The sequence below is a fragment of the Scomber scombrus genome, chromosome 15 (assembly GCF_963691925.1).
Source record: "Scomber scombrus chromosome 15, fScoSco1.1, whole genome shotgun sequence".
Classification (NCBI taxonomy): Eukaryota; Metazoa; Chordata; class Actinopteri; order Scombriformes; family Scombridae; genus Scomber; species Scomber scombrus.
In genome coordinates, this window is record NC_084984.1 from 11,775,353 (window position 1) to 11,794,204 (window position 18,852).

Here is an 18,852-nt window from a genome sequence, read left to right on the forward strand (position 1 = left end):
GTTGAGTTTCTGTATATTCCAGAGGAAGTTCCTTGAAATTTAAACCCATTTAAATGCTCATTCATTATTAATTTAATATTGGAAACTTTATATTCCTACATATGTATATATTGGACAGTGTGCTTGTTGGCAGACCTTGTGCTGCTCTGCATTGACTCTCTAGTTTATGCAAGCCATTAATTTAAATGTCCCTCTATTAGTATTAGTAGTACACATCTATAATTAGTAAGAAATATCATCTCTTTTTCCAGCAAACATACAAGGATATTAGTGCCCTACTTCATGGTTTTCTGTTGGGATGGTGGCTTAAGCTTAGAGGACCAAGATCAATATACTGATCAGGAAGCAAGGATCCATTATTGGCTTGACCCCTGACTCGCTGGAAGTGATCATGTAGCAAAAAATGGGAAAGGAAGCTCAAGAGTGTCGTGCAAAATGAGGATGACCCAATGTAATGTGCTTTTAACGAGCTGAAGAGCTCTTTTAGCGATAGGCTCGTTACGCCCAGGTGCTCTTCAGAGACGCTGTCATTGACTCTCACTTTTGATGATGATCTGATGTTGATGTGTAGGATGGTGGTTGTACTGGGGATCGCGGTAATGTTGCTGTCATATAACCACTAACATAAACAGTACAGTCACACTGAGGTTTACTTTGTTTATTATGGCGCTGTACTCTCCCCTTGTTTTGTACTGCCTTGAGATGTGTATTCCTTTTTACCATCATCCTATCAGTTGTCTGTCCTTCATGTATGGTGGCACTTGGTTTCCCTCCTGGGGGATTAATAAAGCATTTCGTATCATATCGTAAATGACATACTTGTACAAAAAGTCGCTATCCTTCATTTATATTTAAAAAATGATCTTCATGTCTTAGTAACACTATATCGTCCAGACTGTTACAACAGCGTGCTAACTCACCCAGGTGGTGTTTCTGCTGTTGTGGTCGATGAAGAAAGGCCGTCCGTTAGGAGCTATCCTCATCTCCCAGCCTGGAGGCAGGAAGCTCTGCTGTGCCTTGTGCTGTGACTTGGGGGAACTGTAGGGGGAAGGTTGGGGAGACTGGGGGTTGGAGAACGTGTCCTTCACAGCCCTCCGCACCTGGATGTTGTTGGCTCCCTGAAACCAAAGTGGAAAAGAAGTGTAATATTATCACTCCCATTAGACAAAATGGAGAGGATGAGTAGACTAAAAAGATTCAAAATTAAAGTAGTAACTGGATATGAATGACTGACTACATGAAACAAATCATCACTGGTCTCCTAAAACACAGTGGAAAATAACAAATATAGACTCTAAGAGTCTTTCAAGAGTTGTCTTTAAATGTTAACAAAGTGAGTAATATAACAAATGATAAAGGAAAAAACGTCACTATTTTGCAGTTGATATAATATCTGAGAAATCCAAAGGCAAATTATTTAGATTCCTATGTAAAGAGAGAGAGCAAATAAATAAAACCATGCTGTGTAATCTACAGACATGACAAGCTGTCAATCAAAGTGTCAACAGAAAAGTGCATGTTAAATTTGACAGATTTCAGCTTTATTGTTCGCCTGGATATTGCTCTGAGGCTTCTCTGTAGAATTTCACTCCTTCATGGTTTCTTCGATAATGTAAAAGTCCAAGAAAAACTTAAAATAACCAGAAGACCAGAAGTCTTTATTAGTCTATTTCTGGTAATTCAAGAAAGATGTGAACCTCAGTCAAGGCTACAGGAAAAATGGACCTTCACTTGATATTACTCCAGAAACCACATATCTAGAGAAAATCTACCATTTCTGGCATCTTAAAAGCTTCTAAAGCAACATTAACCAGACTAAAGTTTCTCGGGGCTAATAAGTGTTCCTGCATCACATTATTCTTTTTACAGTAATTATCACGGACTGATCTGATTTTTAACAAGACGAAGGACTGCATTAATTAATCCACAGACCTCTCCAACCTCCTCTAGATGTTATAATTACCTTCTGCAGTGAGTATTTTACTTCAACAATGTCATGTTATCTCACACACACACACACACACACACACACACACACACACACACACACACACACACACACACACACACACACACACACACACACACACACACACACACACACACACACACACACACACACACACACACACACACACACACACACACACACACACACACACACACACACACACACACACACACACACACACACAACTTAATTAAACCTCCATCGGGTCTTCTCCCTTGGTAGTAGCATAGACTCTTCACCACAGAGTGAAGCCATTAAATGCAGTAGCAGGTCAAAAAGAGACCATCAATTTTTAGACACAATCTGTAGATCTTAATTAGCCAGTTTGTGTGGTATATTTATAGTTACACTGCATGATTAAACACTTCTAAACGACTAAATAAAAAGTTTTCTAAAATGTCAGACAATCAGCTGCTTCAAGCTGCGTTAACAAGAGCATGTGCACACACAAAGATACCTGATTCAGATAAACATTCCCAACAAACATACACAGTTGTCATGAAAACATAGTCTGTTTTAAGACTTGTTATTTTATCCCTGATAGACATTTGAATAATTGTATGGCCAAATAAAAGTTTGTCTGCTCACAAGCAGATATTTGAATGTAATATCTGTAGTGTTGCATGGTTTACATTAACTACATGCCCTGTTTTATTACTAAAGCCCCTGACCAATGACTAAAAGGCTGGCCTCATGAATAGCGTGTTGTGAATACACAGTTAGGACATGATACATTCAAACATGCATATACATTTTTTCAAATGATGCAGCGGAACATTTTCAGCTGTCCCCAAAAAGGGCTGGGCTGGGTATGTGTAGCTATGTGACAGTTAAAGTCCTCCACTGATGCCTGCTTGCTCCGTAGCTTACTTTCATTAAAGGGAACAGTATCATGTACATTTCCAGCTCTATATTTGTATTCTCGGGCTCTACTGAAATATCTCTGCATGATTTACAGTTTAAAAAAAAAAAAAATGTATCTTATACCGGGCCTTTATGCAGCTCCTCTGTCCAGCCTGTGTCTGAAAAAGACCTCAATGAGTCCACTCCATTCTTATACACTAACAGTAGTAGTAGGATTTCACTTCTTTTTCTCATTCTTTATTCGAAATTGATATTTCTCAAATACCTCCACACATTTTAGAGTCATTTTTAATCTCAAAAATGTGAGTGGACAGTGTGAGCAACCTTTGACACAAAGATGTACAATCATGTACATCCAACATCCTAAAAAAATGATAGCGTATCACAAAAAGCATGATATGTCCCCTTTACGATTTCTTGTAGCTTGAAAGATTTTACTGTGGATAATTATATTTTGTATTACATGAAATAAAAAAATTAAATTTAAATCTGTATGTTTTTGTTAAAGCATCAGACACACAGCTCTAACAATATATATAAAGTATGTCTCCTCAATTGAGAGATAAAAATAAGAAATGAGGAGAAAACACCAGGTTAAATTATGAATTTGACATTTCCATATGTGTGGCAAAGGTGCAAGGAGATCAAAAATCACCCTCTAGACAGACTTAACCTAAAAAAAGGAGAGGTGACAGAAAAAAGGTGCAGTATTAAACAAGGAAATTTAGGATTGACTGATGTGCAAGGGCGAATAAACAGAATCCAGCTGAGGATCATGATGTTGTCATCTTTGGAAGGAAATGGTGGTACAATGAAGGACTGCGTGAAAAGAAAGTGGAAGGGTGAAACTTTGGAGAAAAAAAAGGAGACAGAAACAAGAAGTGTTTGGGTAGTGAAAAAAGTAAACTATATGGGTATGGGGGAAAGGATGGTACGGGTGACTAGTTCTCACCTCCAAGGGGGTGGAAAGGGTGACAGTAGGGGAGCTGAGGCTACGAGGTCGTCGGACTTGGGGCTCATGGAGGTGGTTGCTGGAAGCATTGGAAGAGGAGGAAGGGGTGGATGCGGATGGCAGGGCCGAGGCTCCTCCTGATGCTGCTGCTGCTGCTGCTGCTGCTGAGGTGCTGGCTCCATCTTCAGTCAGCTGTCAGTGAAAATAGCACTTTTGAGGTTCGGGGTTGGAATAAGGCAAGCAATGCTGGTTTGTGAAAGCAAAAACTTGTCCCCATCATAAGCCATGCTGTCTGCACCGGAAAGCTCTGGATGCAAGCTTTTCTCTCAGTTCCTAAAATGTCAAAAGCGTGGATCATATAAGCCCAAGCCAACATTTATACCACATAAAATATAATTATTAATGATTATGCATCTGACTAGAAAAGAAGAGACAAAGACTTGGGGTAAAAGTCATAAAGTGGTGGAAAAATGAAAGTTAATGTTACTTCCAACCCAAACCAAAGTGGCAGGCACAATGGGTAAAACCCACATTTACAGTGGGTTAAAACTATGCACCAAAGATAAAGCAATGCGCCATGCTCGTTTTGGTATTTTTGTTGGTATTTTTTAAAATTCAGCTGTTATGAAAATCATTTGGCAGGGTCCTCTCCTTCTGAGTAATAATGGAAACAGATGAGAATCAGAGAATGAGCAGACTATGTGATGACAGAGAACATATGAACAGATATAATATAACCGGCGGTGTTCAGAAAAATAGCAAAAACGTAAAAGGTGGATTTCAAAGAGAGACACAAGCATTTAAACATACACCCAGTCCCATGTACTGTAGCAGTCTTGCTCCCTGCTCAAGCTATGTGGAGTTGCCTCACTCGCAGACAGAAAGACATGGGAAGACAAGTGGAAAAAACAGGGTAGAAATGAGATAAGGGAAGGAAAAGAGGTGGTTGCAGTTCCATGCCAGGGTTTAGAAAGGTGTGAATTGTACAACGTTGCGCTTCAATCCAGAGTATCAAACAAAATGCTAGACAAGAGAAGGAAGACATACAATAAAAAAGTTGGATAGAATAGGACACTATAGAAAAAAAGAGTTTGCAAAGCTCTGTCTCTTTCCATCAATCTTTATGGCTACACAGAGGAGAACACAGGGAGAATAGAGGAGGTCCAACACATAAGCCAAGGCCATGGCAGAGGGGCCAAGGTAAGGTCCAGTCCCATGCACTGAGTCCAGCCTTGAGACCTGCTGTACCTGCACAATTGGCCTAGTCCAGGTAGTGGTGCGGCTGTTATGGTTGACGTAATAAGTTCTTCCCTTGCCGTCCTTCCTCTCTTCCCATCCAGGGGGCAGGCCAGGGGTGGTCAAGGTGTAAGCAGTCGCTGAGGGAGACTGGCCAAGTGTAGAGAGAGAGCAAAGCAAAAACAACTAATCAGTACAGGCTGATACGCTTAGGGACATGTGGAGGGAATCTTTTAATATTTTAAAATGTCTGTTAGTGGCACAAAAAGAGAAAAAAGGGACACATATTACCACCTGTGCAAGTGAAAAGTCAAGTTGTCCAACATATCACATATTTTCTCTACCAACAACACAAAAGCTTTACAATCTTTTTCCCCCCATTTCATCTGCACAGCATAGCAGCACAGTTTAGGAATAAGATATGACATAATAAGCTTTTTTAACTCTAATGGAAAAGTGGGTGAAAGTGTAAAGAGTAAACCTTCACACACATAACACAATGGAACAGAGTACTACTAAAATAAACACTGCATGGTAAAAGGTAGTGGATGATTACTTCTTTTTTGAGTGAGCTATTAACCATTTTCAGCATAAAGGTTACTGAAATAGTCAACCACAGGATCACAACATTAACATGATATCCTCCCAATTACTGTTGTGATATTTTAGATATGAGCAAAGATAGCACCCCTAGACATTAGATACATTTTATAGTGCTGCTTTAAAGCTTGTTATGAGCAGTTGATCAAGGGCATTAGTTAATACTGACTCACAGGCTGAAAGTCCTTGATCAAAAGACACACGTGCATACACACACATACCCACTGTATACCACATACACAGCAACTGTGGGATCTAAATAAGCACTTCAGCACATTTGATAGGGATCTGACAAAAACTACCACAAATAAACAAAGGATAACTCCTAAATGACTGAAAGCCTTTGTGTGGTTTTCAACTAGAGTGGGTGTTCTTATGAAAGAGATTTACAAAATTAGTCAAAGGACAAAAACGGCCCATCCTATGCGGTGTCTGGTAAATACGAGGTGTACGACCGATAGGGTTTATACTGTATATAAACTGAGATATTACCATAGGCTCCTCACCACCTGAGACTGTTTGAGCTCTCGTTCTTCTGGTCTGGGAACTCTGCTGGTGGTAGACAACAGGGGAAGATGGTCTTTAGTTAACAGTATGTTATGGTTTCATTCCCAGGGTGGAAGTAATAGGGCAAAGGGAGAGCATTTGGGCAATAGTGAAGGTTGTGTGAAGAAAAACTGAATAGACAAAGGGGGTAATTTATTCTTGAAGGAGGTGAGGAGTGACAGAGAGGGTGGAGATTCCTGTGATTATGATCCATGGTGGGAAAGTGTGGCGGCTGTGAATATAAGAAAAAAACCCAAAACAGAGGACATCCACTGAAGCATACGAGCTGTGAAGTTGGTGTGTAGCAGGAAGGAGAAAAATTGATTCATTGACTTGATTTAGTTTGAGAAAAGTTTCAGCAGTATTGTCAGTAACTTTTGAGTAAAATAAATCAACTTTAATATCAAGACAGAAAGAAGGAAAAAAAAAAAAACTCAAGACAGACTGAGCCGCAACATTTATCAGGCTTGCATTCCCTGTTGGAGGGAAGACACAGATTCTTTCCCTGAACTGTAAATTTAATCCCTTGCCAACGCAGCATCTTTAATCTCAACCGAAGTGGAAAATGATGTTCAAGCTACAGTAGCGCCAGTTAGAGAAAACAGTTCTTTTGTGTCCTAAAAATGTTAAGAGCAGTGGAAGTGAATTATTGTGCTGAAGTTCGCAGAGAGTTCACAAGAGGAGGTTTGAATCTCGGACATGAACTGTAAGAAAATGATCAAATGCAGAAAAAATAACAATAGAGATTGAAGTTTCATCCAGCAGCCCATAAGATATGCCGTAAATATCATGGCAATATCAGTGCAGTACAGCTGGCAGCGCTTTAGAATGAGACAATACATCACATTTACCAAAGAGTGAGCAGTTGCATCACTACCAACTCTATAAAAAATAAACAGCTCTGTAACTTCATTAAAGACTGGCCCAACCACACAAGAAAGCAAAAAACCTGCAGCTAATTGCACATGCATTGGTCAATAGAAATGGCAGAGGAGGAAGGAACTGTTTAAAAGGAACAACTAGTTCCCTAAGTTATCGTGATGTGAAACTGCTCTCTCCTAAAGAAAAGCAACTTTAAACTCTAATATAACAATACAAAGTACCTCTTCACACACACAACTTCTCACTATACCCAGAGGAAATAAATCCAGGATAGGCGGCCAACACATGCAGTTTATATTTCCCCATTGAAGGCTTTTTAATGAGCCTACTGTTGTCCAGTCCCCAGAGATTTGTCATTCAAGGGAAAGGCTGGCATCAGCACCTGTACTTTTCCTCGGCTTGAGTAATGCCAAGCTCAATGCTGTGACTCAGCTGTGGGACAAACATCTGATTCAGATCTTATGCCAGTGAGTGGAGCTGAATCTCCATTGATGTTATGACTCAGGACTCCCTGTTGAATGTTTGAACTGAGGTGGCACTGTCGTTAAAGGGGGCCTATTAGGGTCATTTCCAGCTATATATTTTTATTCTGGGACTCCACAAGAGTTGTTTTGCATGATTCACATTTCAAAAAACTCCTTTTTCATCTTATACTGGCCTTTTATGCAGCCCCTCAGTTCAGCCTCTGTCTCTTAATAGGCAGTCTTAGCTTGTAGCTTGTATCTCTTTAAGCACCAACAAGCCCAATCTGTTTTGATTGGCCAGCTTTCTAGAAGCCTGCTGGGGGGCATCCCTCTATCAGAGCTGTGTTAAGTTACAGCCGATGCAAACCCAACATTTCCTGCTTTACTGCTTCATATTAAAAGCTTTTAAATGACTGAATAATGGGAGAGTTGTATTGTGAAGAATTATCAGAGCTTCATTAGCGATATTAAAAACTAGTCAGCACAACAGGATATAGAGATTTTTGGAGCTCTTTGTTCAGCGTTTCAGTTAGATATAATGCAGGGAAGAAATAGTACAAGCCACAGTTATGATGTTTGATTAAGAGCTGCAGACAATCAGCACACCTTCAACAGGTAAACAACTTAATACTTTGCCCTGCTGTGTAATGGAAAAACACTCACAGCGGCCAGCTCAACTTGAGTAATTGCTCAGAATGAGTACCCCAAAACAATAGAAAATGCCATAATGTTAGCAGAGCAGAGCAATGAACTCACATGCTGTGTGTGGAGCAGATGACCATATAAATCTGTTACGAGCTGATGTCGGCTCGGGCTGAAGGTAGGAAAAAAACTGTTGGAAACCAAGCATTCAGAGCAGCCTGAAGATGGTGCCTTTTTGCTCACAAGGATTACTTCTACATACGTTTACTGCATTATTTGACACTTTGGCAACATCTAATATGAACGATCGACATTGTAACATTGTCCATATATGACTGAAAATAAGAAAAAGCATAATAGGTCTCTGTTAATCGTACTTCCTTGCCAATAGTTTCTACTGGAAGGGTCATTCTGCTGGCACACAGCTGTGGAGCCAACGCTTCTCTCATATGTCAAACTTGGCTGCGAGTGAATCACAAAGAGCGGAGAGTAATAGTGGGAGGAAGAGGTGTGGTAATCTTACACAGGCAAGACAAAAGGAATAAACACTAAAATCAAAGTATAGAGATCAGGAAGGAAAAGTGAGGGGGAGCAGCACCTGCTAAGTATGGACAAGTGAAAAAAAAAGCAAGGAGGAGCAGAAAAGGTGATTTTAGATGTGTGATACACCCACAGCACTGAGGCATGCCAACGTAGAGGAGGTAAATAAAACAACAATACCTGCCTGCTTAAGGCATTCAGAGAACAAAGAAGAGGATGTTCACTACGCTAGAAGTAACGTAACAAGGAAAGGATGGAAGTTACAGAAGGAGAACAGGACAGGAAGAAAATGTGGGGGATTCAAAAATATGTACCGTGAGAGGAGGAGCCTGGGTCTGATCACTGACGCCATCTGTCATACTGGAGGAACGGAGTCTGTTTGACATTTGGCCCTGTTAAAAAAAAGAGAGAGAGACAGGGAAAGAAGAAAAAACGTTATTGCTAGCAGCACTACCTTTCACTAAAATATCAACAATATCCCATTTAAGACCTCCTTGAAAATTGATGAAGTATCCGTCATTTACACAATAAAATGATTTAAATATGGAGTTAGATTTAGATTGTGACTACTGTAAATTACAGCGTTCAGGTCTCACCAGAGCAGAGCTGGGCCCTGGCACTTCGCCATTAGTGTCGGGTGTAAGTGACAGCCTCAGATTCAAATCTTCGGAGAACTCCTGGGTGACGGGTGTGCTTGGGTGCTGTGGCGTCATGACGGAGGAGGGGCCAGGCAGTGACTGGGCCAAGCTGTCGTTAGGATCCTCTTCTGTGATGAGCTCCCAGGACTACAGAGGCAACGAAAAGATCCAACCATGATACAATAACATTTATTTTTTACCTTGTCACTTGATACAGCGGTGGCTCTGTGACTCAGTGTGTGTATGTGTTAGTATATGTATGTGTGTAATCATCTCTCTCACGTTGTCAATGTCCCTGGGCTCCAGGTGCTCGTTCTCTAGATCTTCACTGATGTGGCGTCTAGAACGGAAAACACGGTGTGCTTCCTGATGGATCTGCCGCTGTTGATTGTCACTCTCTGTCTCTGAAATCACATCCCTGAGAGAGAAAGGAGGCGATTTCAAACAAATACAAATGTTATTAAGTCACAATATTACTGCCTGAAAATTTGGAAGAAGTCCCAACCTCAGCTACATGATTCACACACTCTCCAACTCTGACATAAACCATCAGGTGAAAGGTGACTGAATGTAGGTGTACTTGTGGCTAATGTTAGCAAACCAGCAAAGCTACAACACAACCTTGGAATCACTGCAAGTCGCATTTCTCCTCCTCCTGAGCGTCTGTCAGCTAATCACAGAGACCACACTGATATCAACAATCCAATTATTCTAATTACCCCAATTAATCCTGGTAAGACAGCGAGCACAACGACCCCCAAGTGTACAAGTCACAGAGCATTACTGGGATTAGTGACTGTAATCTAATTACTGAATTTCAAAACGAAGTAAATTTGAGAAAATAATAAGAATATATAGTATTTCTGACTTCAATTCAGTCTTAAATTCATCTCCAAATCTCCAGTTGTGGTTATCCAACCCACCACTGTGTCTCACCTCCCTTTCTGGAGTAAAACTAAAATTATTTTGTATGTCAGCTGAGAACCTGACTAACACACTTTAAATGTATTGTTTGGGGCTATTGTACAGCGTTTGTACTGAACTAAGATTACTAATTATTATTACTAATATACTTTAAACCTAAACACATAAGAAGGGAGATCAGGCTTACATGTTGGAGGGCCGTTTCCATTGTGTAGAGCGGTTGTTGTGGTTGACAAAGTAGGTGCGTCCCAGGTTGTCCACCTTCTCTTCCCAACCTGGGGGCAATGGTGGCAGCAGCTGCTGGGGTCGCTGAGACCCTGAGTCTGCATTCTCATCCCATCCCTGAAAGGTAAAGTTCAGATGTATCAAGATGAGGTAGTTTGAGTTATTTTAAGATAATGATGCTGACATTAGGTTCATTAATAAAGCTATTGTAATACATTTCCTTGTCAGTGCACAGCGGTTTAAAAAAAAAAAAGAGAGAGAGAGAGAGAATGAGGGATAGTGAGAATATGAAGTGATTTATGTGTTTATTCTGCAAATGGCACCTTATCTGTGAATCCTTTCAATGTCTGTAGAGCACCTATCACGCTCTCTAGCACTCTATTACTTATACATACACATGCAATCTTGTGCAATTTGCTGGAAATGCACACTTCAACACAAACACATGTGAGAACACACAGAAAGAAAAGACGAGAAGCTCCTATTCCTCAAAATAAGGGGCAGTTTTGTACAGTAAATGGTTTTTCCAGATCCTGACCTGGAAAAGACTTTCACCAGATCCTGGCAGCAAGATGCTGTCGGAATTCTTAGAAAATAGAATAAAAAGAAGAGTGATCCACTCTCCTCTCACTCTTAGCAAAAACCACTCTCACATTTCTACTGGTTCCTAAGTGGGACGCTCTCTTTCATCTTTAAGGCTTAGAACTGTGTTTTTCTTAATGTGGAAGGAAAGAATAAAATTAGAATGTGGTTTGGCTTCAGGTCATTATGAACAAGACAGTCAATGCCTTAGGTAATGCTAAGTCAGCAGTTAACAACTAGCAACTAACTTAACAACAACAGTGGCCAAGACCTTACCTCAGCCTCCTCCCTCATCTCTCCAGCTTCCTCCTCGGGTCCTCCTTGTTTGGGCAGATAGGCCATCTTCAGACGCAGGTAACCCTTCACCCTGGATTTGTGACTGGAGGGATGACATCAGCAGAAACGGACCCACATAAAAATAGCATATTAAAACCAGGTGGCCTGTGTCTTCAGAGCCCTTAGCAGGCTCATGCTTTTAAATGAAAGGGAGTTTCCAAACTGCCTCTTAGCAGCAGATGGCTTTTCACCTTCAGTGTACAACTGACCCCAAATGACACCAGTCTACATAATGTTGAAAACCATGATTAAGTCACTGTGAGTTATAATATTAGGTAATGATCATCATCATCATCTGTCAGTATCTATTAATCTTGCTAATGGGTGCTAATTAGACAGAATTTAACCCAAGAAATCACTTTACTGGCATCTACTTTAACTCTTTACTTGTCACATCCTGTGTTACTCCTCACAGAAACTGACCTTCTGGGCCGTAAGAGGAAGTCCTTAAATGTGTAGGGACGCTCCATGGTAGGGTCCTCTGTCTGCAAATTAATAGGAGGCATTTGTTGACAGCAATCAATTGAACACACAAGCAAATACACATGTCAGAAAGTATCAAAATATCAGTCATGAGTTACAGCACGGCAGTAGCACTCTGCACAGCCATCCCGGGGATCATTATGCAATACTGAGCTTCTCCTGTTACATATTGAACAGCAGAAAAGGTCTTTTGTAATTCACAGCAATCTCCCTCTGCTCTACAGCTGGGCCAAACCAGTCCACGCTGGTTGCTCACCACATAAAGCTTCAGTCTCCATATCACAGGAGCGATCCCAAATGTAGGTTTTGTTTTTAAAAAAACAACAACCATTGAGACACAATGAAGCTGTTGGGGCAAAACTGTCCTTAAGATCTTAGATATTAAGAATTACTATAATCAGCTTTGTAACTTGTGACCTTGTAAGCATTCTATATTGTTAATGAAACTGTGTTTGGCTGCTATATTGGTTGAGATGAGTCAGAATTGCTGACCTGATTCATTAAAAGTAAAAGTAAAGTACCTACGAGAAATGTAGAAAAAGCTGATGACTAAAGTGATGTCCAGTAACTGTGAATAAGACTGGAGTGACGCACAAAACACAAATCACAGCATCTATATCAGCAGAGCAATAGCGCTCTGTCGGTTTGTTTTATGACTAAAGTAAGATTTTCAGCATTAGCTGCATCAGGATTCAACATCCTCTACCCTGTCCACCGACTTCACCTCTCAACATGAATCAGCTGCAGCTTTTATCTACTACGAATTCTCCGGCCCTATGGGAGCCAAATAGGACATTAATAATTAACCCTACCACCTTTTACTGATAAGCTTTTAAAGGTTCACAACTGAGACAGAAGTTCAGAGAGCCACAACCAGCCTGACTGTACACCTCTCAACTGAATGAAAGAGCTGCAGGTCTGTTAGTTTGAGTTACTGGTCCTGTTGGTCTACGTTAAACCTATACTGTAAACATTCACAAGCTGCACACACTGGTTCTGTATGTTGTTGTTTTCTAAAGTTGTTATCTCACAGAAGTCAACAGTTTCCAAGTGAGTGTCTTTGTCAATGTGTGTGCATTTGACTAGTGTGGCTTTTTCCATTAGTTGTGAGGGTGTGGGTGAGGGTGGCCCGCCCTCAGGACAGTCACCTCTGTTTATATTATAGACAGCCTTCAGAGGGCTAAGCTGTTTGATCACAAGAAGCTACTTGTGTGGCTAGCACTTTCTCACACGCAAGACGGACACAGGAAAACACACTTTTTGTCTGACCTTCACAGAGGTTAATCAGTCAGAGCAAAATGGAACATAAAAAACAGCTGAGTATTCAAAAGAAGTTAAAAACAGTCAGGCTGGACACACACACACACACACACACACACACACACACACACACACACACACACACACACACACACACACACACACACACACACACACACACACACACACACACACACACACACACACACACACACACACACACACACACACACACACACACACACACACACACACACACACACACACACACACACACACACACACACACACACACACACACACACACACACAAACACACACACACACACACAACTCACCGGCAAATGACTGAGAGGAACATCAACTTGTCCCAGGAAATCATCTCTGGTCTAGAGAAGAAAAATAAAAAGGTCACATGAAACAGCTTAATTTTAGTAATAACATATTTTTTTAATGTGTCTGGGGAGAAATTTCCAGTAGGGGAAAAGAAGGGAAACCACAATGTTGAGGTCAATTATTTCGTTCACCAGAGGACCCGCCAGCAATTTGTGTTGACAGAGAAAAAGAGACAGATTTTCATTTCATGGACAGCCCCGTCCACAAATAACCTCTAGCCTTTTTTTATGAACACCTGTGGTGATCTGAAAATCCCAGATGGTTGCAAAACAGTAAATTATGTTTGAGCAATTGCTGCTACTTTTTACTAAAATTATCATATTGCTGGTTTGATATGGCTAATGAGACAACAGTACTTTTATATTCTCTGTGAGTCAGCACATATCTCCACAGGTGTACAAGAAAAAGGCTCTGGGTTTATGGACGGGTGTTTGGTGAGAAAAACCGTGAACCCAGCGAGGACAAATAACAGCCACTGCCACCAGATAAAAGCCACATCAGCCAGACAAAGGAAAAGGAGGATTAAAGTGACAACAGGAAAGAACAAGGGAAGGTTTGTGTGTCAAATTAAAGAGGCCCGTAGATTTGTCCATCCTTGTGCCATAATTAATGCAGACTGAGAGGAAAAGGGGGATATGACTGAGCTGCACAGCAGCAGCCCCCAGCGGGGGCGATGATTACCTGTCCGAGATGGAAAAGCCCATTCTTGGTTGAAGCCTGTGTGTGGGATACAACTCATTTAGACAACAGGCATTAACTAACAATAATGTCTGTATGTAGACACTGGGCTGACAAGTAAAGCTGGGCTGAGAGATTGAATGATACATCTATTAGTCTGGTGTTACTCAGCCTGACATGTGAGTCACCTGTAGGTTGTAGGAGACTTAATGTGTTTGCAAATGGGTCAATAATATAAACAAAGTAATAGGAAGCAACTAATTACTCTCCCAAATTGGAGAGTGACCCTGTAATCTACCACACAAGAAGATGTTAATTTATTCCTCATGCTTTAATCTAAAATGAAACAACATCAGCAAAGTTTTTTGTTTTTTTTTAAGTGTTGAAATGTGTGTAAAAAAAAAGTTTAAACCACTGGCTTAGTACCAATATTTGGTTAAAGTGTACAACTACCACACTTGTTTATTTTGATTATCAGATGAGGAAAGAATAAACAGTGGAGGGAGTGAGTGCACCAGGCTCCCACCACATTTAACAGACCTGGAATTCAATGGTGAAAGGTTACAAATGAGTCACATAAAAACTCTGAGTTAGTAATGCACAGACACGTAAACAGAGCCTTGTGAATCCATGTGTACTTTCTCTCTCATACTCACACACACACACACACACACACACACTTTAAACTATTTCTTCTCGGAAAATCTGGAGCCTCTACTTTATAATTTACAGCAGTATCTGCTTTCATTTCCTAAACCAACCGGACAATTAATTTACTGACTGCTTAGCTCCGAACTAATTCAAAACAGTGAATAATAAACTTTACCTGAACTTGGAAAGAGCAACAAAAGCAACCTGATGATCTGTAACTTACAACCTGAAGTTGTGAAACACTGTTTTGAAAAGCGCTCTAAAAATAAATCGTATAATTACAATTAATGTTGCAAAGATTTCACCAACCAGCCAAGACTATCAGTACTGATCACTATGAACATTTAATCTTAACCTCACTTGTTGCTATGCTTCGACATATAAACAATAATGGCTTGTACCTGTAGCCTGTAGCCTATGGCAGTATCCTGTGTGACACATGTGCTCTTGGCAGACAAGGCTGTTTTTTTTTTTTTCTATCCTTAACCGTAACAAGCATTTTAAGCTGCGGGTATGTGTATGCCGTGGGATATAATTGCAGAGTCATCTAAGGGTCACAGTTGAGCCTGCAGCTGCCTCCCAGGGCCAGGTTACACTCAGAGAGGGAGGGTGTCGCAAAACCACCAAGAGAAGGAGGAGGGACAAAAGGTGAACGAGGCCTAAGGCAGATGAAGTAATGTAGAGCTAGAAAAGAGTTACGAAATAAAAACACTTATAAAGGGTCAGTTCACCCCCCCCCCCCCCCCCCCCCCCCCTAAAAAAAAAAAAAAAAAGAAACACTTAACAGCATTCAGCTATGGGGATAGTTTTGGTTTTAAATATCCATCTCAGTGTTTCTGCTCTGTGACATTTTGCCAAAGTTTGTAGCTCCTTCCAGCACCAAACAGGAAGCAGCAAACTGGGTATTTATTTACTTCGGTAACGGACATATAAACTTCCTCAAATACAGTCACACACACTCACAATAGACAGTGAATTAATGTGTTATGAGTCTGTGTTTAATTCAGCATCTGCTAACCAGTATGTATTTTAGTGAAGAATCTTAATTCCCACAGCACAGCTTAAGTTTGTACACAAATATAGTGTATTTTATGGATTATGATGGCGTCATGTAAGGAATTGTTAATGTCATATTTTTTTAAAGGGAGTTTGGCATAACGTTAACATTTTCCTTGGAGAGCGCAGGGGGCTTGAGTTTAATTAAAACTGCTATTATGTGTATTTTTTAAACATCTTGTCACCACTACTGTTAGTTATTGGTTGGATTAATGGTTTAATAATGTGTGTTTGTATTGATTACTGACGATGGCTGATCAGGCTAATTATCAGCTAATTGTATTTAGTTTCTAACAGCAGTTGCAGTAAATGGTTGCCCTTTGTGTGTCTGTTTTTTTAAACTACTTTCCTAATTAAACTTGATGTGCTCGATGGTCCCAATGAAACTTGAAAGCTCAGCATTCTTGTCGCCCTTAGCTACCCCTGGTTTTCCACATTAACATTTATTCACCCAGAAGAAGCTAATATTTCTCTGTATAATATCACCTCCTCTTTCTGCGTGTGTGTATCTGCAGTGTATTTACTGTTTTTTCAGACGAGTTCAGATCAGTTGGAGGATTTTAACCTGCCTTTGCGTTGTTGTCCAGGCTGCTGCCACTGTTTTTAACTGTATTTCATGCAGTTTGTGAGGTTTTAAAACAGAAACACTCCAACATCCAGAAGCTGAAAGTGCTGTGTCAAGATAATTAATGGTTGAAGGTGGTTTCTGTGGGCAGCTGTTTTAATGTTGTAAAAATACCTTGTTTCCCACACATCCTGGAAAACCTGGAATTGTAAGGTTTTTTTTCCAAGTACAAGAAAGCACCTTCTGAAATGTGATCATCTTAGCTGATATGATCTAAGAAAAATTGACCAAAAAACTTATTTGTTTAAAAAAAAAACGAGAAAACTAGTTAAAAAGAGAAACAATCAGTGTGTAGTGCCTGTTGTTTTTGTTCTTGTTTTCCAGTTATAACTGAATTAAATAAATAGTTTACATTTTCTTTTAGTTGGTTTTTCAGAACAAACCACTGCACACACACAAGGGCAGCTTTGGCCAAAAGCAGCTTCTGTTTCTGCTCCATTGGTTGACTGATTTTCTTCTTGTAAATTTCCACCAGCAGAAGGATGATAGGAAATATAATCTCAAAATGAATCTAACTGGAGTCTTGCAAATAGTGACCCTGTGAGATCCCCCGTCTTTGCAAAACCTGTGACTAAACTCACTGACTCATTTGACAGATTGTCTTCAGATGTGAGAGGGAGTCAGACTTAAGTCTTTAAAAAGTATTTTCACAGTCATAGCGTATGGTAGGCATAATCCAGCACCTAGGTGACTCGCCAATCCACGAGTCACCAAGTCACCTCCCGCCTTCCCAGTTCACATTGCCCCCCATAGCAAACACTGTACCCATGAGATTTCTGTTGAAACCCCATTTCAAAAGGAGGTGGGTGCAATTTAATTTGTGGTGCATACTGCATTAAAAAAAACCTACACAGCAACATCTCTTTCCAGAAACAACATTCCTGCTTCTCATAAAGACTATTTCATTAGACTTCCTAATGAAAACTATGTTCTGTAGGTTTTCCACAGAAACCAGGACATCATTTATGGAGAAATGTTATTTTTCATTGCTATGAGTACGATAAACAAAATTTCAATCGACTCCATAGTCCTTAAGTGAAGACGGAAATCCCAGATATCTTAAAAACTGGACCAAAGAGAAAAAAAGGGCTATATACCATAAGAGGTAACTGAGATTTGGGTTAGAATTGGCAATGCTACTGTAGCTACATGAAGAAGTGTGAACAGACGAGGAGTTTACGATATAGGACAACCTGGAATATGTCCAGGCTGGTACGGATGTGTGAAAAGGTTATCTCACCTACTCAACAGTCTCCGTGTTGACACAACTGAATTACAATGCCATGCAGGTCAGAGCTGACGGAGAAAACCCCTTCACAACAATACTAATCTGAATCCCTCTCACATGCTACTGGACCAAAATAAAGAGAGCATCCCACCACCCCCCGCCCCATATCCGTCCACAATCCCCTCTCAGGTAAATATAGCAAGCCCAGTGGCCTGCAAAAGCTCTTTGTGAATGGCAACTGAGAGGGAGGGGGTCTAGGCAGGGCTGTAACAAGGGCACAGCACAGTGGCATAGCTGTCTGCAGCTTGTCTAGCTGGCACACACACATACACACACACACACACACACACACACACACACACAAAAGCACATGTGCGTAGTGTCCCATGCAGGGCACTCCAACTCCAGACTACCAGTTGGGGAAGACCTGTCATTATGGTCTATATGAGGATTTCCTTGTTGCATGAGAAACGGGATGCCTTGGGGTAACACAATACCGGATGTATTTTAAAAAAAGGGAAATGAGATGGTGTGTAAAATAAATTCAAGTGTGCCCTAAGTGTTGTCAAAAACAATCCTAACTAAAAATAAATTATGATTGCGGATACATTATAGGGGAACTGGAAATATTAGCAAACCAAAGAGATATTTTACCGTAGCTTACATTTAATTAATTACATGTGAGTTAAATGTTAGCAGTGCTTAGCCTGGTGTGGATACATTTGTGGAGTATTAAAATGTTATTCACGTGATGAAAATCTGGCATAGCATTATCTTCATGACACCCTGGAGTTTCAGAGTCAGAGACGCACACTACAACAAAATACATCTCCTTATTGAGGCAGATACTTACACCATAATGTCACATAATTTTCTATTCAGTATGATACATTATACCCCCCTCCACCCCCAAAGTGTCACAAGAACAAGCAAATGGGCTCATGAGATGATGGAACAGGATACAAAAGCAGAACAAATATATTTCGCAAACACAAAAAAACATGTTTTCTTTAACCTTCAAAATCAATCTGAG

General features: G+C 40.4%; 1 protein-coding gene across 3 annotated transcripts in view; it reads right to left on the reverse strand.

Moving 5' to 3' along the window:
* Positions 1-18,852, reverse strand: part of nedd4l (NEDD4 like E3 ubiquitin protein ligase) — a 48,138-nt gene that overhangs the window by 13,110 nt on the left and 16,176 nt on the right. Inside the window, exons 6-17 of one of the 3 annotated variants that reach the window (XM_062435252.1) lie at positions 14,263-14,298; positions 13,524-13,574; positions 11,866-11,927; positions 11,383-11,485; positions 10,487-10,641; positions 9,658-9,793; positions 9,334-9,522; positions 9,052-9,129; positions 6,156-6,212; positions 5,076-5,213; positions 3,828-4,019; positions 921-1,118 (exon numbers count right to left, since the gene is read on the reverse strand). In XM_062435252.1, coding sequence (XP_062291236.1) covers positions 921-1,118; positions 3,828-4,019; positions 5,076-5,213; positions 6,156-6,212; positions 9,052-9,129; positions 9,334-9,522; positions 9,658-9,793; positions 10,487-10,641; positions 11,383-11,485; positions 11,866-11,927; positions 13,524-13,574; positions 14,263-14,298 — 1,395 coding nt within the window. The remainder of the gene's footprint in view (positions 1-920; positions 1,119-3,827; positions 4,020-5,075; positions 5,214-6,155; positions 6,213-9,051; positions 9,130-9,333; positions 9,523-9,657; positions 9,794-10,486; positions 10,642-11,382; positions 11,486-11,865; positions 11,928-13,523; positions 13,575-14,262; positions 14,299-18,852) is intronic. The other 2 variants (XM_062435253.1, XM_062435254.1) reach the window with 2 other exon arrangements.